The 24771-nt window shown below is 37.2% G+C and overlaps 1 protein-coding gene across 3 annotated transcripts in view; it reads right to left on the reverse strand.

Annotated features, from left to right (window-relative positions):
- Positions 1-3576: 3576 nt before the first annotated feature.
- Positions 3577-24771, reverse strand: part of LOC139468230 (MICAL-like protein 2) — a 55268-nt gene continuing 34073 nt past the window's right edge. For 2 of the 3 annotated variants that reach the window (XM_071250062.1, XM_071250063.1), the window contains exons 4-12: positions 19258-19399; positions 18747-18874; positions 15292-17994; positions 14646-14763; positions 11285-11384; positions 10509-10582; positions 9436-9550; positions 9085-9131; positions 3577-4682 (exon numbers count right to left, since the gene is read on the reverse strand). In XM_071250062.1, the coding sequence (XP_071106163.1) occupies positions 4615-4682; positions 9085-9131; positions 9436-9550; positions 10509-10582; positions 11285-11384; positions 14646-14763; positions 15292-17994; positions 18747-18874; positions 19258-19399 (3495 nt within the window). In that variant the 3' untranslated portion in view covers positions 3577-4614. Of the gene's footprint in view, positions 4683-9084; positions 9132-9435; positions 9551-10508; positions 10583-11284; positions 11385-13384; positions 13425-14645; positions 14764-15291; positions 17995-18746; positions 18875-19257; positions 19400-24771 lie in introns of those variants that run through there. The other variant, XM_071250064.1, reaches the window with a different exon arrangement.

Genomic DNA, 24771 nt, shown 5'->3' on the forward strand with positions numbered 1-24771 from the left:
TTTGATTACGTATCCAGTATTGAAATAAAGGCTGCCTGCCTGCCTGCCTAATACTTTACAACTGACATGTAGCTCAATTTATAGTAAAGCTTACGCTTCTGCTTTTATCACTCTGTTTCAGAAACACGTGTTCCTCAATCAAAAGGACCCATCCCTCAACAACAGTCAGTAAGATTGAAAATTCCCTGGCTGTAGTTGAAAAGGGTACAAAGTTAATGGTTATTCAGTTTATGACTTTGTCATATCCTCCTTAGCAACAAAAATCTTATATTTATAGTAATGGACGTTCAAAAAGAGTAAGAAAAGAACTAAAATGGTTATTGCTTTATTTTACACCATAGCCTCAGAGTTACTGGCATCTGTTGATACTAAAAACTGCCATTCTTGATAGTTATATTGCATGAGCTGGTGAGGAACAATAGGTTAAAAGATGTTCCTTTCAATGTTTTATATGTTTCCCCTGAGTGTTGAGAGCTATGAGTCTGCAATTTGTTGGAACACTCAATAGTGACAGGTTTCTGAACTACAGATGGTTAAAAAACGATGTAATTGAGACCAAGCAAATGTTTTTGACACTAGATCGGAAACAAACCCTGGAACTCGTTCTTGAAACATGTGAAATAAGAAAGGTTCGCTTGAAACATAGCAGAGAGGTCGTGTACCTTTGAAGTAGTCCAAGAAGAACGAGTTGCCACTTTATCCTAATGATCTAATGCTAATGCCTCCTGCCAATTTGCAATACTTTCTTTGAGCAGGTCATTTGCAAAGAAGAGAGCAGATGATTTCGGCAGACAAATACTGAGAAACATGATGCAATTTTGTGATGCGTCATGGGATGTGATGGGCCACTCTTGTATGCCAAATTTGGAAGCCATCAGACTATTGGTTTCTGGGATAGCTGCTGGTAAAGGTCGCTTTCAGTGAATTAATTGAATGAATTAATCATCTGCCCTTTGTTTTTGAGATTTTTAGGATCTTGCAGACCCTGATAACATACTGGGAGACCTTCTGGTTTCTTTTATAGGCATTTTAGGTACAAAAATTGGCTGAATAATAAGTAATAAAAATAAACAGAATGATTACAATAGGGCATTTAGCCTTGTAGGCCATAAGAGCTCTAATTGTTTTATATATTTCTGTCAACTGATAATTTGCCCTCATCAAATGTCGAACACCTGCCATGTGATGACATAAATACTGTTTGAAGCGATGTCACACTCACTCTTACATGCTTAATGTCCAAGAAATTTCTACATACTACATACAAGAAGAGCATGAATGTCAAATTTATACAACTGACCATTTGTCCAAACCTTGACATTTAAAATTACCAACCTCAAAACATTTATGAGTTGGAATAAACACAAAGTTCAATATCATTACACATTTTATTGTCAAAAGAGCAAATATGTACAAATGATATCATGTCAATCAATGCTCTTGCTTTATGCAGTTTGCCAAGCAATATGGCAAGAAATATGACCAAAGTTTACACCATAGCACCATTACAGAATGAATAGCTTCCAACACAATATGATATATTATATATATATATTAAACTGCTAGCTTACACACAAGATTGTGAGTGAATATAATTGTGGAAATTCAGATTTGAATAAATTATCAACAGATCCTTGTACTGCAAAGGGGCACAACTCAAACAATCAGCAATCAGCTTCTTTGACCATGTTTATCATTCTTATATTTCTTTGACTCTAAATATTTGAACCATTCTGTATCTTATTGACTGCCACACATACACAATGTTCTATCATATGAAGGAATCAAAATAACAAACTTCTCATTTTATTTTTCTTTCATTTCTATTTCATAAGACAACATACAGTTCAAATTTAAATGTATCTTCTCAGCAGTTTACAGAAAAAATAATTACAATGACTAGTCAATATGAGACAGAACTAGGGGCCCATTATATCAAACATACTGGTACTTCCTATTAATTTCAGTAATCAGCATGAGCCATTACTTGATGAGTAACTCCAAACGATTACTTGGTATATTGTTAGAACTGATTTGCTAAAAGAAAAATGCCATGTATATGCAGATAACAGTTGCATTTAAAACAGATGTTGCTTTTAAGAAAACCGATTTAGAATTAAAACTAAATAGTGCTCAAGCAATTACATGCATTAATGATATAAATCTATAATATCAGTATTAAACAATATTTGTACAATGGAAATGCATTCTGTTTAATAGCATAATACTTCAATATATATTTGATTGTGTAATATTTTGATCACTGCACTGTTTTAGAATAAATACCATGAATCTATTCAATGGTCATCACATCTCTCTTGTGAAGAAGGCATTGGTTATGTGATCATGGGACATGTTTAGGTTAAATGAAAAACGCAAAATGTCAATATGTATTGAACAGTTTGAAGTGGAACACTTCAGATGATTAAGCCACAAGAGAAGCTGCGAGAACATTTAAAAGTAAAAGAATCAAATGCTGTCTAGTGTACAAAATGATTAATTACACTGTTCAATGTTTTGTTGAGATATGTTGATGACAGTTTTCTGGTCCCTCTTTTCCTGCTTGCAGTGTTTCTTTGCACGAGCATGAAATGTTTCCCTTTTTTTATTACTGAACTTTAATTCTATACTTATTGCACATTTAGGTTGAATCTGTAATCCAAGTAGAATAATAAAAAAAACACTGCTAAAACTGTTCATGCAATTTAAAATAATGCCAAATTATAACATGGAAATGCAGTATACCTTATTCATTAATATATCATAGTTCAAAACATTGTCAGAATGCCCATTTTCTAATGAATTGTCTTCCAACCAGAAACTCCTATATCGCAGAAGTAACATCATATTTCATAATGACTGATACAAATGAGTGACGTCAAGTTCATTTGATCATAAAATATGGAATTACTTCTACCAAACAGAATTTTCGAAAAGAAAGCCAATGAAAATGGGCACCAGCAAAATTCTGATAACTTATGAACTCATCTACAGATAATAAATAATTATTCAATTTTGGAAGTCAACTACTATTGTCTTGATACATAAGAAAAACATACTATATATAACAGCACTATAAGGTTGAAGCACAATAAAATGAAAACATTAGTCATTTCAAGATTATATTACTGTTGAAAAAACCCATATACATGTACCTTATTGCATCTGTTGAAGTCTTTTGCATTCCAATGCAATGTTACAATGTCCAGAAAGACAGTTTAGTATTATGACATAAATAAGTTTGTAATGACTAGTTTCTAACCACATACTTGCCAAACAGTGTTGGTGTTTCATTAAATATCAAAATTGATCTTTTCTTTTACCGGCCTCCGTTAAAACATTATTATGATTATTCTGACTTGACTTGTCATCAGCTACACGGGTAAACCACAAGGCTGCAATACAAAGTAACTGGACTTCAAAGTTTACTCTGTATTTACATGGGGCGGTCAGGCAGCCTAGTGGTTGAAGTGTTGGCTCATCATGCCAAAGAGCCGGGTTCGATTCCCGACATGGGTACAACGTGTGAAGCCCATTTCTGGTGCTGGAATATTGCTAAAAAGGGGCGTAAAATCAAACTCACTCACTCACCCACTGTATTAGGGCCAGAATAATTTTATTACTTCTTTTATTGACTGATATCCACGATACTGGCAGTCCAAAAGAAAAAAAAACACACCCCATAAAACAACCCAACAAAACAACAATCTCAAATCCTACTTTCATATTTTCTTGTTGACGTTATATTTTTTGGAAAAAGAAAAACTTTTCCTCTCGCTACAAGTGGATCTTGTCCAGAGTCCAAACAGTCAAAATGTTGATGCAATTTAGACACAAAATTACTGAACACAATTATTTCCTGTAATGGGATTCATTACTTCTGTTTTTGTTGTTGCAAATTCGCTAAAAAGTGAAGGTCAAACCTGTGAAATGAATAACCAGAGACAATTTTCTGACTATGGTCTCTGAAGTAACAAAATTAATTTGGCCTGAAATACAGGGTTATCTCCCTTTTACGTCAGTGTGAAGATTATTTGATGATACAAGCCGAATACAAATGTGGCTTGTTCCTTGGTAGAGTGGTGTTATCCATTGTTCTTGTGATGTACTCTTAATAGTGCATCCATGACCACTGAGTCAATGCAAGATCAAGGTGCATATCAATATGTTTAAATATCCCAGAAAGGTGCACCTTTTGGCAGATGTCCAACATTCTATGAGTCACTAATGTTTCTTGCTTCTCTTAGAAATACTGGCAATGTTACTGTGGACATGGATTGTTCATCACACAATGTCTGCTGCTTGCCAACAGAACTATGCATTAACCATAAGGCAAACCACTGGCTGTGACATGGGCCTGACACTGCATACAATGGTAACTAAACATTAGCTGGTCTTCTTGGTCAGGTTCAAGTGTGTAGTTCTGGAGACGCTCTGTTGCAGCTAAATCAGGAAATGAATTAAGTATCTATGCCTAACCAATGACAATTAGGCATGTCCAGCCTATTTGGATGAATGGAGCCCTCCTTTAACCATGTTCAATATGGAGAGGACACATTTGCATCAATCCTGTCCTCCATTTCCCTCTAGGTTGGACAGACTGCCACTGTCACATTAATACAGGATGAAGCCACTTGTCTTTGGTTTCGTCTCTTGTTTTGCTTTGTGGCCTTTGGAAAATCCTGAAGAAGAGAAATAAATGGTTTGCAAAAACTTCACAAACATTCACAACCACATTATGTCTCCATTACAGAAAAATGGACAGACGATATGAATAACAAAATCTGATTCACATTTAGATCAGCTGTGAACACTGATTTCAAAAACTTTATTCTAAGCTTCCTTTTAAAATCTAATGTTGGGAATAATGCCATGAAATTGTTGATATATAAATGAAATTTATTTCATTTGGTGTCATTAATTCAGTCAATACAGCAATCAGTATGTTAAGCCACAATAATCAAATTTCATCAAATGTCCATTCAAGTAACACAAAAGGCTCTTCATATTTTTCCATTTATTTTTCTCAAAATCAGCAACAATACACTGAAGAAGAGCATCTCACTGATGTGTAGACAGATGAAAGTAATGATGAATGCCAGTAATGGCAGCTATCATAAAGTCTGACATTATTTTGAAGGGAAATCTTGTAATTTATACTGGCCTTAAATAAGCAGTGAAGTGTAACCATTATTTCTACATTTCATAACATATACAGTGTAAAATATACATCAGGGAGTTAACTATGAAAGTCCAGTTCCCACCCTTGCCGAACTAGGCTTGAATTATGGAGTTATATTTTGGCTGGGCTAACAAATTTATGCATAGTCCACCTAAAATCGTGTAACAAATTGACACACAGTTCAAAAACTGCCCTGGAGATATTGGTCGATTGCAGGATTTGCAAAGCATGTGTACCACCAACAGATATTCTGCAAACTTTTCATGTTTTTCATGTGTTCAAGGTGTTCATGTGATTTGATGAACTTTGTGAAGTAAGACCCGTCTTATCACAAAATAGATTTTGATTATCGATCAGATCTTCTTGACTGGGAGCCGCCTTTTTGTTTGAAGCAAATGCAAATGATATGAGAAGTGGAATCTAATTGGTAAATAGGAGTGATGTAGAAGGGATATAACTCGTAATAGCCACTGTTGGCGCAACAACCAAGCCCAGAAATTCCAGCCTAATTCAGCAATTGTGCATTAATGACCAAAATAATGAATTTAATAAGAAAACAGGTCAGAGCAATCCATCTAAATGTCATCCAATGGGGGTCAGCTCACAAAATGGCCACAATATTTATAAATTACTGTTGACCACCTTTCTTCAGTACTGTTTCAATCTCTACAAAGTTAACTGTTAACTTGTTTGTTAAAACACCATGAGTCATGTCATGCCCCCAACAATGTCTCTAAATTCATCACCATATATAACGGGATAGAAACCTGCACGTTTGTGTGCTGTGTAACAGAAGAATAGAAACAGAAGGGACACCTTCCACTTAGACAGAAATGTAAATGTGCACAAAAGAGGATGAAATAGATTAGGACTCTACATAAACCTGGTTGCAGAATATTTTGCAGAAATGTCCTCTTGATGCAGAAGTGTCCCTATCGCGGAGAAAATCACATGAAGCATGTCTCACAGCTTCATGCTGTGACAGTCAGTTCACAAATCATGGATTAATTTGTCCCAAAACAGTATTCAACTCATAAGAAATAGTTAAAGAGATTGCAGAATTTGTGCAGAATTTAGGAAAATTGGTTGCAGAATATATAAATTGTTTTGAAGGTTTAGCTGCGGAATTCAGCAGGGCAATATCAAAGGACAGTTCTACATGACTGAATTGAAACGGTCCATATACATCCAGTACTTGTCCTGTTACTGGTGTTATAACATACAGATTGGTTGCTATGATTACACACGCATGGTACATGTAATTATTGCAGAAGCACACAGCAGCTATGTTGTAAATGCAGCATTTGATGAAGTTCTGAAGCACACATTCAACATTGTTTGCTTATAATAAGTTCTTGTTTGCATACTCATCTGCAGCTTTGTCAGTGATGATGTTAATTTGAACAGCACATGGTCACTACTTCACGGGTTAGAATACACTACGTTCCTCAACTTTGGAGTGTAGCAGCTGGCTTGGTTCAAACGAGGGAAACCAGCTAGTACTCAGACCACATTAGCGGTCAGTTTACATCGCTCAAACAGCAATGCTTCTCGCTTAACAACATATTCCATAGCCTTGTGTTTGCTTGTTTTGTTTAACGCCACACTCAGCAATATTCCAGCTATATGACATCAGTCTGTAAATAATTGAGTCTGGACAAGACAATCCAGTGACTGACATCATGAGCATCGATCTACGCAATTGGGATATGATGAAGTGCATCAACCAAGTCAGCGAGCCTGCCATAGCCTTGTGATGTTGATTGTACACATTGCTTCAATATGAGGCAATGGTAGGGTTCATGCATGGACGAGTGCTCATTTGACTTCTCTGAGCTGTACACGGCCTCATTTCATTAGCCAACCACATACAGACGCATAACCAGTACAACACAGATCGCCCACTGTATTATTCACAGGTGATGGATGTGTATACAAACCTCTCAAGTATTGACGATGACACGACAGATGAAACAGTAGTACTACATAATAGTACTTATATTTTTAATTTTACATCTTTGACCATGGCTTCTTACTGCTGGAACTTTTAAATACTGTAAACTATGTTAATACTAAACACGCATGTAACAAACTGGGAGATTAACAGAACTGTTTTTTTGGTCCTGTTCATATGCTGTACATATACTGTATATGTGCTTACAACAAACTAACTTTAGTGGTCCCTTTGAGTTCATTATAACCTTAGTTTACTGTAGATTCTACTCTCCTAAATAGTTACAATGGTCTTAAAACGTTCTCAGCTTAAACATAATTATTATAATGTTATTGGTATATACCATGATATACAGCAAGCATTTGATAATTGAGAGAGTTACATTTCCATTTCATCATTTAAAGAATGAAGAAGAAACAAATTAGACATATACATGATATATTCTTGTGAGAAGGAAAACAACATCTTTGTGAAGATTAAACTTTCTTGACATAAAATGAATGACATCAGTTATAAGTACCCTGGGCATGTCATGGATCACAAGAGACATGAGGTTTAGACAGAGAAAGGTGCACCAAGAACAGTAATACTGAGGTTTTAACAAAACAAATTTCAAATTCAAATGAAACAGCGAAAACTATTCTTTAGTCCAAATTTTCTTTTAAAGTATGATGAATCATCACAAAAATAAGATGGCAGTGTTGAAGAAGGCAACATGACAGCGTTGTTGACAAACACATGAGACCCAAACCCATCATGCTGCTATTAGCACAACTGTCACCATCATGCACTAGAAATACTACCTAAATCCACTGACGGCATATAAGGGCACGTACGAATGCCCACCACCTCTGAATCCAACCTTGAACATAGCCTTGGCGCATCTGCCTTTGTCTGCCTCTCCGCACTTTAGACAAAACAGACAGGTGAGATATGGCGGCCATCTTGAAAGTGGATATGCCAAACGAAGGCAGTTATTTCTCTTGTAATACTTGATAGATCCAGTGTGTGAGTGAGTTGGTTTATTTCAGTTATATCTAGGGGAGTCAGTGTGATGTGGGAGGAAAGCCTGAAGTGACAGAAGTTGTAGACCTTCAGAAAAACTTGGCAGCTTAGAAATGCAACTCTTGACAAGCTGGATATTCAGTGCATGAAATTAGTATGACCTATATCATTGGAAGCTCATGTTGATGGTGTTTTTTAACTTCAATATATTATATTTGTACCCTCCGCCTTCCTCTCACATCAACTTCACCCCACCCTGCCCAACCTACTTGTGCAGTGAACTAAAGAAGCTTGCATGTGATGTCATGACTGCTGACATGATTCATCGATGTACCCTTGCAACGAAAACTAAAAGTCAACAATACAATACACCACAAGGTTTAATTCTGTATCGCTACATGGTTTCCAAAATTAATTAACTATCTGCACATCAAATGTAGACAATGTTGAACGGACTGACATTCTGGCTTTCTCATCAATGTCTTAGCATGTTTCATCATGTATTGGTGTTGTCTAAAAATAACATGAAAATGTGACTTTAAAAAAAAAACAGATTTAAGAAAAGTTATTTGCTTTTGTTTTCCATTTATATTTCAAATTAGAAAAAGGTCCAAGCAATTTTACTAAGAAAAGGTGTATCATGGTACATATTGTATTGTGACTAGTTATCATTTCAGCTCAAGTATACCACTGAACCTTTCATGGAGACATTCCTGTAAATATCAAGAAATACCAGAAATGTCCCTTTAAAGTTGAGTATGATAAGTCAAGTTCTATTGCTGACACAAGCTCAGTCTCCTCTCTAAAAATAATTTCTGTAACGAGGTTCCTCCTATAAAGCATCATGTTTAAATAAAATTGAAGCAGTTTCATGCCCTGTTCATCCCGCTAAACGTCTGTGGTTGAACATCCATCCATCACATCTGCCTATAAATATCTTTACCTTTCTCCTCTAACATTATGGCAATGTCGTTGTCTTCTTCCTTGTATCTGAAACCATTTAACAACATCTTAGTAATCATTGTATCAATATATACTCACAACAAAAACAAATCAAAAGAGAGAAACTGCTGCCTGGAATTTTTCTTGGAATGAGAATTGAAGAGTTACTTCCCTTCCCTTATTGGACAATGTTGGGATCTTTTTTTCAAACTAAATTTGTTAAAAGACAAATGGAAAGAATCTTTTAAGAATTTATTTCCGGAAGATGGATTGTCATTGAAATAACACTTAATGTGGTTCCATCCTAACTGAAACTTGTACATATCCTGGGAAATAATAACATGTATCATACCTGATCCTGTCTTCGTCGATGCTGTCAATGATGTTGCTGCGCTGGTTGACAATGGCCAACTTCTTTTCTATCAGGTCAGCTTCCCTCTTCTTCTGAGCTTTAGTCTTCTTAGATTCTGACGAAATACAAATCATAAACTTTTTGTTTCTGGCCTGTGTAAACAAGTAAGGATGCGAATGTTGTTTGATGCCATAGTCATAGCAGACTAGCAGAAATATCATAGCAGCTATGATCTAGTCCTGGCCAGAACATACGTTCATATTATGAGCATACGTTCATATTATGAGCAATGTCTCCAACTGTTCGGAACCCATGAAGACCCAGTTTGAGTATGTCTTCAGCAACCCCTGCTTGTCGTAAGAGGCGACTGATGGGATCGGGTGGTCAGGATCGCTGACTTGGTTGATGTATGTCATCGTATCATAATTCCACAGATCAATGCTCATGATGTCAATCACTGGATTGTCTGGTCCAGATTAAACTATTTACAGACTGCAGCATAGAGCTGGAACATTGCTGATTGTAGAATTGAACAACAAACCAAACAAATCACACAGTTGGGATGCGATGACATGCTATGAACAGTATCACCAAGCCTGGATCTATTTTCCACTTTAGCCACAAGAAGCAGACTACTGGTCTCTAAGTATTCCTCAGAAAGGGTCTCATCATGATAAAGTAAGAGATGAACAAAATTAGTTAGTGAGTATTGTCATATGCCACTTTTAGCAATATTCCAGCAATATCACGACAGGGGACACCGAAAGATGGGCTTCACACATTTTACCCATGAGGGGAATCAAACCCAGATCATCGACATGACAAGTGTACACTTTTACCATCAGGCTACCCCACGGCCCCTTAACAAAATTAGGACTGGGTGGTTACACTGTGTGATCTCATGTGTCGCTGTCTGCTGACAGCATGTCTGTGTGTCAAAGTGTCAAGGACTGTCGGCTTTAATTGAGGGAGGCCAAGTTTGTTTTGGTTTGGTGTTCCAAGGAATCACAGAGTTTGTATCATGTTGCCAAATTATGTTGTCTGAAGGGACACAAGCTTTATTACTTAGTTACCTGGTATCATCACAAGGTAATTCAGCATTTCATCGATGTCTTCCTGTTCATCCTCCAGATCCTGCTGTTTGGATCTGTGAATCATAACATTTATAGTGTTACATTGAGTCCATCATAAACATCCTGAGAGAGCAGAAACTTGCTGTGGCTTCTGTTGACCTGTGTACCCACCTAAAACTTAATATTTGATTGAATCTGCTCAGTGAGTGAACACTATTTCAGTCAGTTCAGCTTGACGGGGGAGGGATGCATGCCTTAGACATTTACCACTTTGACGAAACTCACATGCATGGGTATGTGCTGACAAACAAACATTATAATCAAGGCTAATTGGTGACTTGAACCCATGATCACTGGAGTGAGTGAGTGACTTGGGTTTCATTCCTCTTTTCCCACAATCACTGGATTCTGGCACACCTAAGGGATGCTCCATACACACTTGGCATCACATCCCCTGAACTGACCACAATGCACAGTCCACATTGTTATTATGTCCCATTCCATTAGGCAAGGTATGCAAAGATGGAGTCACTGGGTGTGGGACAAGATCTTATGCAATTATTAGCGACATCAGGACAGGAGACAGCAAAACTAATCTTTACAAATTGTGAATTCACAAATTGCTTTGCTAAACCAATGTGCTATTAAGCCATGTTCTAATGCTTGTATGAATTCAATGAATTTCTGCTTGACGCTTCACTCATGCACTAAGTTCAGCTGAGTTGACATGTATATTCAGTGTCTATCAAACAACACAACCCATTACTAGAACTCACATGTATATAAGGTCAGCCTCTTTGCGAACCAGTTCGTTCTTGGAGTTAATGAGTTTGAACCATTCAATCATCATATTATCTTCCTCGTCAGTAGTATCCACTGAAAAACAAAATCAGATGCTAAAACTGAACCTTTGTCACACAGACATGTCACAGCTGTCAATCAAGCCAAGAAGTTGGAAACCACTGAGCCACACAAAATACCATTTTACTAATATAACACATTGTTGTCACCAAATATCCATATATTTTTTAGAGGCAATCATTTTGTGCACATAGTTGTTATCTCCCTTAGTCTCAAGCTGTATATGAAAAAGCATATCAGTTTGCAGACTTGAAATGAGACTTTGAACAAAGTTTTTTTATCAGTAAAGAAAACAAGAAATTTTAAGACTTTCTTTGGTGTCAGTGTCACGATGATGCTCAATGGTTTGACACATGGACAGTGTGCATGTCTGCGGGAAGTCTTGGACACTTGTGTCAGTCACTGTGCAGACAGTCAGCGTGATGGTGGAAGGGAGGACGGGGAGGGCATCTCTAGATACATCCAGACTATGTTCAGATTATCCAAGCATTACACTTGGGATTTCTACAGACGATTATAGAAAGGTATATGTATTACATTAAAATAATGACTCGTCAACCATAAATATTATGTTATTTACACGTAGAATTTTGGATAATTCAGTGAAGAAGAATGATAGGACAGTCTTAGGATATGGGATACAAGCTAACGGTGCTATGTGGAACTTCAAGTAATCTTTCAACAGGGAGAAACTGCTGTTCCAAATATCTTGTTTCTATGAAAGTTCTTCAATAATGAGATCAAAATATGACTAGATCGTTCACAGCAGAAACTATCAAGATACTCCAAAAGTGAAACTCATGCAGAGAATGTCATACTGACAGTTTCTATCATGCATATACTCACTAACTCACGAGAGAACATACCGAGCTATACTTATACTCATTCATACCAAAATAATAATTTAGTATCTAGTATAACACAGGAAGTAAGATACAGGTATGACATATTTTCCATGCATATCTAGAGATTCAGTGCCGACACAGCCACTGTTTAAGAAATGATTACATGAGGTAAATATTTCTGATAGCTGAACCCAAATACTTTTTTCTGGTTCCTATCATAATGCCCAATAAAATCCATTCAAATTATTGTCCATACCCAGTCTAGACTTGTTAGGGGAATTTTGAAACTGGAGTTAGTGCCATAGATATGTATTGGAAGTACAGAAACCAAGTGTGGTTAAATGGTTGAGAAAAGTTTAGAAAGAAGGGAGATATATTTGATCTCTTCACTGTGTGCTATAATGTACATAACCTTGTGTGTTTACATGCATGTGTACATACATCACAAGAACTTGGTCAAAAGAATTCAAATACAAATTTCACAAGTTAAAAACATTGCAGTTTACATCATAAGTCATACATGAACAATTGCACATAATAAATACACTACCTTTTCAGCTTTATTCTCACTTTTATTAAAATAATATGTAAATTGCAAACAGATTAACAACAATGTCAAGGCATGTTTCTTAAAACTACACAGAACATTCATACTACTCACAAAGCAAAAAACAGATGGCATGACTATTCCACACAATATGTAAAAAGAGTTAGAAAACAATAAGGCCTGGGTAAAATGCAAAAAATGAAGAAACCATAACAAAGTACTCCTTGGATTCCAACCGAAGATACTGGCCATTGAATAAAAAACCAAAATACACAGGTTGAGGTGGGGTTATTTCCTGGGTGAGGTTAAACGAAGCATTGTATGGAAAAACATAAAAATTGAAATAAATATACAATTGGCAGTATTTTGTATGATTGTCAGATTGTTTTGATTATGATGATGAAATGAAATGAGTCTATTCTTAAGGCATGATGACACATGGGATGACACATGGGATGACAATGATGACATGACAACATGATGACAAGGATGACAAGGGTAATGACGATACAAAGGGAGGTAATAACCTTGTCACCAGGTCTGCAGTACCTCAGTGCTGTATACGGTCATGCCATTACACTACCGGAAACACAACATAAAAAGCAACTGATGAAAATGGTTACCCCAGGAAAATCAACTTATTCTCCTTCTTGCCTCTCTGATCTGAAAGGTTAGAATAGCACATGAAATTCGTTAGGTTAACAGGCGTATTAGGCACGGAGCGTCAGATGAGATTATCATGCATGTCGGTCTGCATCTTCCAACATGGTGAGCCTATAACAGATGATCGCATGACTGGCAAGAAGTTTTCATAACAAACACCAACCAACGTACAGCAGAATGTTGAGATATTCAAGTCAAAAACAGCAGATCAAAGTAAAGAACAAGAAAATATATTAAAAAAATATATAAAAAAATGAAAGGTAGAAAGACAAATAACTATTAAAAACTGTGACTCTACTGTGAATTGATAATAATTCAAAATGAATGAATGAATGAATGAACTTTAATCTTTTGTAGTCATTAACATTTCCTTTTAATTTTATTTCTGTATACACTAGCTGTTACAGTATAACAAAACTTTGAGAGTTTATAGGAAATTGTAACAGAGCTTTGAGTAATTTTGCTTTCAAAATGTTTGGATGAATTAGCCTGTGTATCACATATTCAACTGTCATCATATTCTTTTCACTTAAAAGACAAGTTGCATTCATGTCTGCTGTATGTTAATTAGAATGAACGTGTCACAGTAATTCTTGCATATACAAACAATAAAAGCATACAGCTTTGATTATAAGTTTATTTGTTAAAGAACTGCAGTTGGCATTCTCAAACAATGGTGTATCTACTGAGAGGTTAGTGTTAGGCTAGGGCAGGTGATACACAAAAACTAGGTGTTATACACTATTGCGCTAAATAACCTACCATGTTATGTAAGGCAATGGTCGTATCTTTAAACAAACTTGGTGTTATTAGAATTCAAACAAAATCACATTAATCTAACCTAATAAAAATCATGCTACTGTGAACATTAAACATCAAAATGTCTTACCTACAAAAGTCAGTTTAGTATCACGTTCGAAATTAACACATATCTTCAGTTTGCATTGTGCAATTATGATAGGTATATGTAACTAATGAAAACAAATATTTTTACCCTGAACCTTGAAAAACAATATCGAAGAATTACAAATTAATATTTAATAATATTCTGCTGATAATGTAGCAAAGGAAAAGCTATAGGCAGTAAGATGGTAGAGTTATTAGTCTTAACAGTATGCACAACCAACATCGGCACAACGGTCAACACTCAACATGGGAGGAATAACAATGAAGGATGTAAAACTGGGATGGCAATGTTCGGGTTACTAAGGCGATATTTACCGTTACGGATTGAGTCCTCCAAATCTCGTCCTCTCATTTCCAGGTTATTTAGTTTTTTATCAATGTCGTCAAGCTGTTTCTGGATGATGGCAGGAGACATTCGGCCTGGACTGACAGTCTGAGGACATGTTGGAGAAAAACACAATGTAGAGGACTAGATGAGGAACATTAAGTCAATTGTTTCACATCACAGTCAGCAGCATATACATAAAAATCGACTGTGTGTAATTTTCACTGTTATAGTAAAGATCGACAGCACATTTTTGGAGAAAAGGCCACACTTTTATATTTCATGGTTTCCAGATTTATGCTAATCAGTAAGCTTGGGAAGCTTGTAGAATGATACTAAATATGTTTGTGTAGCTTAATAGTTTTGATTTTCATTTGGCATAAAAGTGTCCCATTGGGTCAGTCAATTTAGAGATGGAAAACATATGCTATTCTGATTAAAGTGCAGTTTGTTTAGTATTTTTACAGTGTCATAAAAATAGAATTAAACTTATTTAAATATATTTTTTGAATGTGGATTTTGTCTCAGGCTGGTTAAATACAGAAAGAGTGTTCGACTAATAGAGTCATGACTGGTTAGTCAATGAAAATGAGATTTCATGAAAATAATCAAAGAGTCATTTTCAATGGCTGTTACCTTGGAAGGACTTCCTCTAGGAGCAGGGGGCCGTGGAGGTGGAGTCTTCAATGGTGATGGTAGCTCCTTGTTCTTCTTCTCAGTGGAGTTAAACTCAATACCATCACCAATTGAGATCTTTTTGAGCTGTCTGACAGGAGCTGTGGGACTGGGAGGAGGGCTGACTGGTTTGGCTGAAATCTTTAGCCTTGGCGGTCGTACAGGCGTGTCGCTGATTGGGTGGGATGTCCTAGGCTTCTTCTGAGGAGCAGTTTGCACTGGTTTAGAGTCAGCCGAGTCTGAAGTTGCAACCTTACCTTTTTCTGGATCAACAAATGCTTGCTTATTGTGAGCCAATCGTCTCTGTGCCTCCAATTGCCATGTTGGCTTCGCTGTCGAGTCATCCAATATACTGGCCGACTTTGCTCTTTCTTTCAAACCTGGGGAACCTTGCTCATCTTTAGGCTTCACCCTCATTTCCACCAGATCGGATTTGCCCTGTTTAGAGGCAGACTCTTCTAACAAAACATCTACTGATTTTGGCCTTGCCTTTTCAGCTTTTCGTTTCTCTAAAGCTTTCATCCATGGAGGAGTGTCGTCGCCGGCAACAGGCTCAGACTTGTGTTTAGCATTACTGTCCAGCAGTAAGTCTGATTTATGCTGATCTTTATCGTGCAATCTCTGTTTCCATGCAGGAACCTGGTCTGATGCTTCTGACTTAGACTTCTGCTCTGACTTGCTATCCTGCAGCAGATCAGATCCTCTTGTCTTTGAATAATCACTTTTTTTCCAAGATGGTACATTGTCAGAGCCTTTACTCGAAACATTACTGTCCTGCAGCAAATTGTTCCTATTTGATTTCAGCTCCTTCAAACCTGTATCCTTCTTCCAACTTGGCACACTCTCCTCTGGTTTAGGCTTACTTGTGTCTTTCAATTTTAACTTCTCAGCACCAGATGTCAAATTTACACTGGAAGATATTGCACTTGTTCTGCTTGAAGAAGTGTCTGTGACTTTAGAACTGTGTTCACCTTTTGAAATTATGCCAGCACTTTCCTTATTTTCATCCTTTTTGAATATTCCTATCTTATCCGAAACAAATGAAAAAGGGGACTTACTTTTCCCATCACTGACCTCTTTCTTTGACACATCAGCACCAACCTTTGTTTTTGCAACACTTAATTCAACTTTAGATTTCGGAAGTGCAGACTCACTCTTTGGTCTATTTGAATTTGGTTCTCTTTTCACCTCTGTACTAGACTTAGCAACAGGGGGCATTTTATTTGATGAATTGTCTGTTGGCGATGTCACATCATCTGTTTTACTCTGTCGAACATTAGCTAGACTTGCTAACAGTCCCCCTAAAACCCTCTTTTCCTTAGCAGGGTTCTTCTCAGTGGGATTGACAAGCACTGCAACAGGTTCAGACCCAGGTCTTGGTTGTGACGCCTTATGTAACGCCTCATCCACATCCATGGGACTCTCGGACCTACCGTCTGCTATATATAACCTGGGTGGTTTAAGGGGTGCTGCATTGGTGGTGGTGTCCTTCGGGACACTAGTAGTGCCTTTGGGAACATTGGTGGTGGTGGTTTTGAGAATGCCCACCTTGTTTGTAGGTTTAGTGGAGCTGGTGGTGGTGGTGGAAAGATTGACCGTGATGTTACTTGATTTATAGGGGAAGGATGGGGGCATTGACGAGGGCACAGGGGGAGCAGCTTCTGTATGTGGGGTGTACTTGGTGGTGAGTTTACTTGGGGGCTGTGATGATGGGAGAGGAGGAGGGGGAGAGTCGGGTGTGGTCACCTTATCTTTGGCATGAGACTTATGGGATATTAACAACTTTTTCCCAAATCCAGGTGATTTAGGTTTCACCTGGTCAGGTTTCTTGGAGTTATCATTATTTTTTTCAAATGTCTTTTTAACAGGTGTTGGAGAGACATGCTTTAACTTTGCTCCAAAAGGTTCGGATGTGTCCATTTTTTCAACTTTCGTAGTTTCCTTAACCCCAAACTTCCTTGACTTTGGCACAGGAAAGTCTGTCTTACTACTTGTCTCTGTAGGTTTAGATGGTTCTGTTTTAGAGGTAAGGAACCCTGACTTAGTTTCTTTTGGTTTTGATTCTTCAGCCTTCGTATTTGATTCTTTATTCTTTGAAAGAAAACCAAATTCATGTTTGTCAAACTTCTTTGCATTGAATGTTGGCGTGGGAGGCTCAGCCTTCTTACTATCATCAGACTCCTTTGTGCCCGTTTGTAAAATGAGAGGTCGATTCTTCTTATACTTGGGAACTTCACTTTCTTTCTTGTCAACTTCCATCCTGCTTTTCAACCGTTCCAACAATGGATCAGGTTTGGATGATGGTGTTTCACTTGCAGTAGTTGGCTGTGATCTATTATCATTTGAAAACAAGGACTTAGTTGGGTCACTTTTACTGTTCTGAGATGTTTCCACATGCTTGAGTCCATTTGACTTTGCCCGTGAGGGACTTTCATCAGTTTTACGCACTTTCGCTTTACTTGCAAAGTCGTCAGAAGGTGAGGAGAGGGATGATTTAAAAACCTTGGCTGTTGGGGAGAGCTCACTATGGCGGAAACAGGATCTGTGGTAGAGTTTGCCATTTTCAATTTGTCGTTCCAGCAAATATACTTTGTTGTTGCATATCACACACTTATCTCCCAGAGTGCTGGTCTTCTTGGCTTCCTCGCTTCTCTTGGGTGTTGCCTGCATTACAAAAACACCAACAACTGACAAAAACGTACTTCAACATACCTCTCTCCGTGTGTGTGTGTATGTGCGTGCGCATGGCAAGGTAACATCAAGTACCACCTTTTAACGTCTTTTGGTAAGACGCAGATGGGGATTGAACCCCTGACCTTCTGCTCTCTGGGCGGACGCACTACCACTGGAGGAGGTCACAAGAGGCAAGTACATGGATCGAGTGGCCAGGCTCAGTGACTTGGTTGAATGCTTGCCATTGTATCGCAATTTCGTGAATCGATGCTCATGATGTCAATCGCTAGATGGTTTGGTCCAGACATGATTATTTTCAGACCACAGTCATATTGCTGGAATATTGCTGAGTGTGGCATTAAACAACAAGCAAACAAATCTGGAGTATTAATGTTGAGAATGTGTAGATATGTCAATACAAAATGGCGCTGTGGGCTGGAGTTACTTGATGCTATAAAGCCACATTATCATATAGCAGAGAGGGTCATATTACAGAAAGAGATATTTGATATAAAAGGGATATTACATCGTAGCCATGATTAGTTCCTCAGGAAATTTGTTCACCTGGAGATGATTTCACATGGAACGATACCATTAGGAAGAATGAGTTTCACTGTACACATTTCAGGGAGAAATATGACAAAAACGTAATTTCCTTGCAATGAACACTTATTCCCATCTACTTGGAAATAAAGAAGAACATTTTCATTCCATATTGAGGACTTATATGCCGCTGTACTTACGGATTCCACATTCCTATCATTGGCTGGAGCAAACCGCTTGATTTCTGGCCCAGTCACTGGTTGAACAGCAGGGGATCTCTTGTGTGAACTGCTTGACGTCTGCTTGGCTGTCACACCTGGTCCACCTACTGATTGGGCAGGAAATAGTGATGTTAGTTGCTGCTGTTGAAGACATTGTCCCAGTGTTATAGGGAATGTGGTCCACCAACATGGAGTTTGGCAATTTAGTGTTTCATACACCACAGTATATGTCACTTAGGATAGTTAGACACACTGCCGCCTTTGTTTTTAAATACTGTAAAAATACTGACCTACAAGTTTCAGACCTTTGGCCTTAGATTTGAAATCTTGATAAAAAGTTTAGGCACAATTTAATTTTGAAGTACAACTTTGTCCCATTATGACAGTAGATATCAAAATGGTTTCATCCATACAAAAAAGAGAATTGATTTTGATGGACAGTCAGCCAAATCACTCCTACGCTGACAAGGACTTTGTGTAAGTATCTCACACTGTGGGGCATCCTTGAAGTAGTTGTAGTACTGGGACACGTAGGTGACGACACTCAGCTTGTCTGGCACACGGATCTCAACCATGTCCTGCGCCTCCAACAACGCCGGGATCGCCAACTCACGCTCCGCAACCTCAAACGCCTGAAACATCAAAATCATCACATCTGACATCCTTCTGAGTGAGTGAGTGAGTGAGTGAGTGAGTGAGTGAGTGGATGAGGAAGCGGGTGAGAGGGTGAGTGGTTGTAGAGTGAACAGATGAGCGTGGAGGTCCAGGTTGTCTCTTTATCACTTCTTTCATACTTGTAACTTAATATTTCACAATACTGTAGTGTTCTAAGTATAAGTATAAGTGTTGTTCCCTTGCCGCCACCATGATGGCATAGGCTGAAACATTACTGACTGGGGCCTAAAACAAATTACTGACAGTAATTTAAAAAAACATTAACTCACTAACTTACTCGTAATCTGCATAAAATACACATTGAACCTCCACTACTACAGAAAACCTATGTGGTTTAACAGCAAAGTTACCAGCTACATGCAAACCATGTTAACAAGGTCTAAAATAATTTCTTTATAAAACCCGCAAACAAGATATAAATTCAGGTTTTTTTTAAGCATCCTGCATAGACTTAAAATATATGCACAAACATCTATATATATATCTCCCCTGGCCTCAAACCAGGAAGTTTGGTGTGTTGGTAAACATGTTTTGGTCACTGCCCTGGTTTCTGTTTGACCTTGGGCAGGTAATAAATTAGTGCCAGTCTGACCTTCATATTTCCGTCACATGTTATTTAACTCTCAGACCATTAGTATTTCAGTCAATAAATCATTATTAGTTATGAATCAATGAATCATTTTCAGCCTTCTTAGAAATAGCATAATGTTAAATTACAATATGTATTGGGGGTGTTTAGACTGAGTATTAGGGTTCAGTGTGTTCACTTTGCTATCAATCTCAAAAACAATCTCTGAAACAAAAACATACTTGTAATTAAATATTTGTTATGTTATCCTCTGTAAATGCACTTCTCCTTGCAGTTCATGAACCATCATCAGTTATAATATGCCAAAAACAATTACCGTATTCGAAGTAATAAGCGCCCAGCTCAAATAAGCGATATTTGCTAATATATTGGCTAGTGAACATTATCCCAATTATCACCCCTTCCAATTGATCAATTTACACAAGACTTATTTATTTGTGTAAAATACGCACTTGTGTGTTTGTTATCTGCACCCTTAATTATGGGCATTTAAATTCTGGAAAATATATCTGTTGTGTATAATACGCACCAACGTTTCTTTTGTATCATTTCAGGCTGTCACCATAAACCTCAAAATTTACAATCTTTCAACACTGTTTTTTTTTTTCTCACCAAAATTATATTCTAACTAGAGCCCCCTATTTCTAATTACGCTTACTACGTCAAATACGGTACTTACAAATGATCCCTAGGACACAACTTTGAACATGCAAGTACATACTATGAATAGTGATAAAAAATAAAGTTAAATCAAATCTGAATATTCATTGCAACATTACTAAATAATCAAAATGACTATTTGAGGTAGACAAGTAGACAAACACTTGATAGAAACAAATAACTCCATTTAAATTCTAAAGGAGCACAAGTGAGATGCAGGGATGAGAATGCATATTTTCCTTTTCAGCTGAAACTTCTTTGCAATTGAGTGTCGTCCATAATTTGGGGGTGTTTATGGGGGAAGCCATCAGATTTTAACAAATTTGTGGTCACTAAAATTCGCGAAAATTTGTGGATCCTGAGATGATTCTCATCCCTGGAGATGGGAGACCTATATCTTTACAGTAAGGGCTTCTGGGCAAAAGGGAAAATAATATGGTTCATGGACTGACACAGACTAGGCTTTAAGCTAAGTATTATTTAATGTCACATTCAGGAAACTTGGTATGTATGGTCTGTAACGAAAATATGACATGACCAGTACATTGTTGTAATGTCATTTCTTATTATCCCAAATCCTTGTCACACATCCACTGAAGGAAAGGGAATCAACAACAAAAATTCATCACTGTCAGATGGTTTATGGAGTGTTGTGAGATATGTAGCAGACAATAACAGATAAATTATTAGAATGTCACCCCCACCAGTCTGACTACCGAACACCACCCTCATCATCTTAAAGTCCCCAAGTGCCTTTATGAATAGTGTTCCCTTTCGTGAGTGAGTGAGTGAGTGAGTGAGTGAGTGAGTGAGTGAGTGAGTGAGTGAGTGAGTGAGTGAGGCAATATCACGGCGGGGACACCAGAAATGGGCTTCACACATTGTACCCATGTCAGGATTCGAACCTGGGTCTTCAATTTGACACGTTTTAACTACTAGGCTACCCGACCGCCACATTCTTTACTGAAGCAGTTGGGTAGCCTGTGTGAAGCCCATTCTTGGTGTCCCCCGCTGTGATATAGTTGAAATATTGCTAAAAGTGGCATAAAACCTCACTCACTTTCCTTAGTTGATATACTACACCATACATAATGAACAAGGGATCATCAATGTTTTGGGGGATATGTTTTGTAGTGAAGACTTGAGCACACAATTTCATAAACATATGCCCAAAAATATTCATGATCCCTAACTTTTTTGGTTCTGTATATGCAGTCCAACCAAACACCCATGCTTCACCCATCTGTCAACAGTTAATCCCCTGAACAGTCTGTTTGCGAAACATCAAATGTCTCCTAACTCACATTTCTGAACAATTTGGATGAAAATCTATTAATACATTGTGGTATTTAAGACAGTATTCCCCTCCTACCATTTCTCATAAACATATTCACCACACATCCGAACTAGTTCGACAATAAAGAAACCAAGTACTAAGTTCAAACAGACTTAAAAATAAACCAAACTCAGTTTGACCGTCTGCTAATTTAAGCTCTTATATTTCCTCTATACAGCCTGGTTCTCAATATAACATTTGTCTATGCAGGCTGCAGATTGGAGGGACTTTGTCTATATGTGGGACAAAATCAATACAGCGCTTGTGCACAGATGGTAGATAAAATGCCAACCCGATTGTACATTGGCCGCTGGTGTTGTTTTTCACCACATATATACATATATATGTGTATTGTTGTGTTTTGTAGGATAAGCATTAAAACACTGCATTGCTCATATATGCACATATATAATATATTGTCTGGAGTAAGTATAGTGCTTGTGGTAAAAGTATTTCAACATTAGATTTCTCCAACTTGAAATTCATTAAGTTTATAATGTAGAACAAGTATTTACTAATTTACTATTAGGTTTCTCCAACTTTTTATATATATATATATATATATATATATATATATATATATATATATATATATATATATATATATATATATATATATATATATATAATGTATAAAATGTATTAAATCTGAGTGTTCTGTAGAATAAGTATTAAAACATTGTATATACATACAGATATATTTTCATCAAGATGTTTATAGCATGCGTTTGTGATGGGGGTGCCACTGGTGGGGCAAGATACATTCACCTTTTCGAGACCATCTGGTATCATCACTATTTTATGGTGATTCATGGACACATGCTCATATCTTACAACTGACTCTGCTTTTGGCACAGATTTCTTATGAATATGGAAAGGGTCTTGTTACTTTTATTTCATATTGTGTTGAGCATGTTTAGTGTTACATTATCTTGATTACTGAGTGTGTTGATGTGATTTGCTGTAAAAGAGTCTGCAACTCCAGTGTTCCATCTTTCTTAATAATTTCACCTATTTCACAAACTGCATTACTTTGTGCCCCAACATAATATCATAAAATCATCTATCAATACAAAACATGTGTGTATACTGTTACAAGTTGAATACATTACATGGCGTGATAACACTCATATCAAAGTGCACTAAGCTGACCGATAGCAATGGAGACCGGCTTATCAAAAATCTGTCAAGCTGTCAATTCAATTCGAGGAATTTCCTCTTTGTTTCCGGTTTGCTGATGTATCTCCTTAACCAGATATGACTGTTTGAGATATATCTACCCTCACTTGTGCATCTAGCATGTCAGGTACCTACATGCTACATTATTGTAGCACTGGCCACAGGTTATAAAAATACTTATTACTGAGCTGGGACATACATACAGCTTCAGTGTTAATTCAAGTTTACAACATTGGAAGGGTCCCTTAGTAACAAAAGAAAAGTGTCATTTTTAAAAGGGGAGCAACAAACTACATGGTGATCCTTCCACTCAGCACTGTGTGTCAGGGTGCCTGTTTACAAGTTTTTACAATTTATCCCGTTTGTAAATTTTTTTTGTTTTGTTTTTAATGCACATTCATATGGCATTACCTTTCCATTTCAGTCAAAAATAACAAAAGAAATAAATCCAACTACATCTCATGGAAAAACCAGTCTGGCTTGCTGATCTCCAAATTTATGAATAGGAGAGTCTGCCTTTTGACTGTCCCATCGCAAGATTCACAGTCTTTTTCCATACTTTTTGTCAGTTAAAAACTTGTCTTTTGCATCTTTAAATGCTTTACAATTTTTGGACACAGGGTAAGAAACCTTTGCCCATGTTTGCGAAGACCAATTGTTAAAAAAAGCCAATCAAACATTTTGCATAATTTTTTAAAAACATGGCAATGCTTTGCTCTAGAATGAACATTGTAGCTTAATGAACATCCCAGACATAATCTCCTCTATCCGACCTTACTGTGACCTGTACAGAGAGACGATTTGCTCTGCATTCAAAAATTATTGACCCAGTCGCTGCAACCTGGTGTCCGGATGCTATAGAGACACATAGACATAACCATCTTCTGATTGTCCGGGGGAGTTGTGAGTGTGTAGATTAAACCTGCATCTTTTACTCTTGTCATTTGCAGTTACGCTTAATTAGAGTGAAATGATAAAAGAACTTGGTTTAACATTGATACTTTGGTTTATTGTTAACCATGATTGGTGAGTGAGTGAGTGAATTTGGATTTAACATCGCTTTTAACAGTATTCCAGTTATATCAATGCGTGTCAGCTTAATGTGGGAGGAATAATGTGGTTCAGGTCTCAAATGTTTACCACTTTAGTAAAACCCATGCAAGGATATGTTGCTGACAAACCTAGAAACATAATTGGGGTGAACCACAATTTGAACCCACATTCACAGGTTTCTGGTGTGCCCAAGGGACGCAACTCTGCACAGCGAATTACGGCACCTTCAACAACTGGGCCAACCATTAGGGAGTGAGTCAAACGTGACAAGTTTGTCTGGTACTGAAATACCATGAATTCTAATTGGAATGAATTTGAATCTAAGAACAGCAGATCCTGACAGGAAATAATCATAAATGCTTTGAAACAAAAGATGTCGGACAAGTTACCTCCTGATATGATCACATCCTCAATTTGTGAAGATGCAATATTAACTTTTTGAAAGGAATAAAAGATTTGAAACTTTTTCTTTACATATAACATCTGAGTCAACTGCCAAGCATACATAGAAT

The sequence above is a fragment of the Haliotis cracherodii genome, unplaced genomic scaffold, assembly GCF_022045235.1.
Source record: "Haliotis cracherodii isolate W230 unplaced genomic scaffold, xgHalCrac1.p SCAF_2, whole genome shotgun sequence".
Classification (NCBI taxonomy): domain Eukaryota; kingdom Metazoa; phylum Mollusca; class Gastropoda; order Lepetellida; family Haliotidae; genus Haliotis; species Haliotis cracherodii.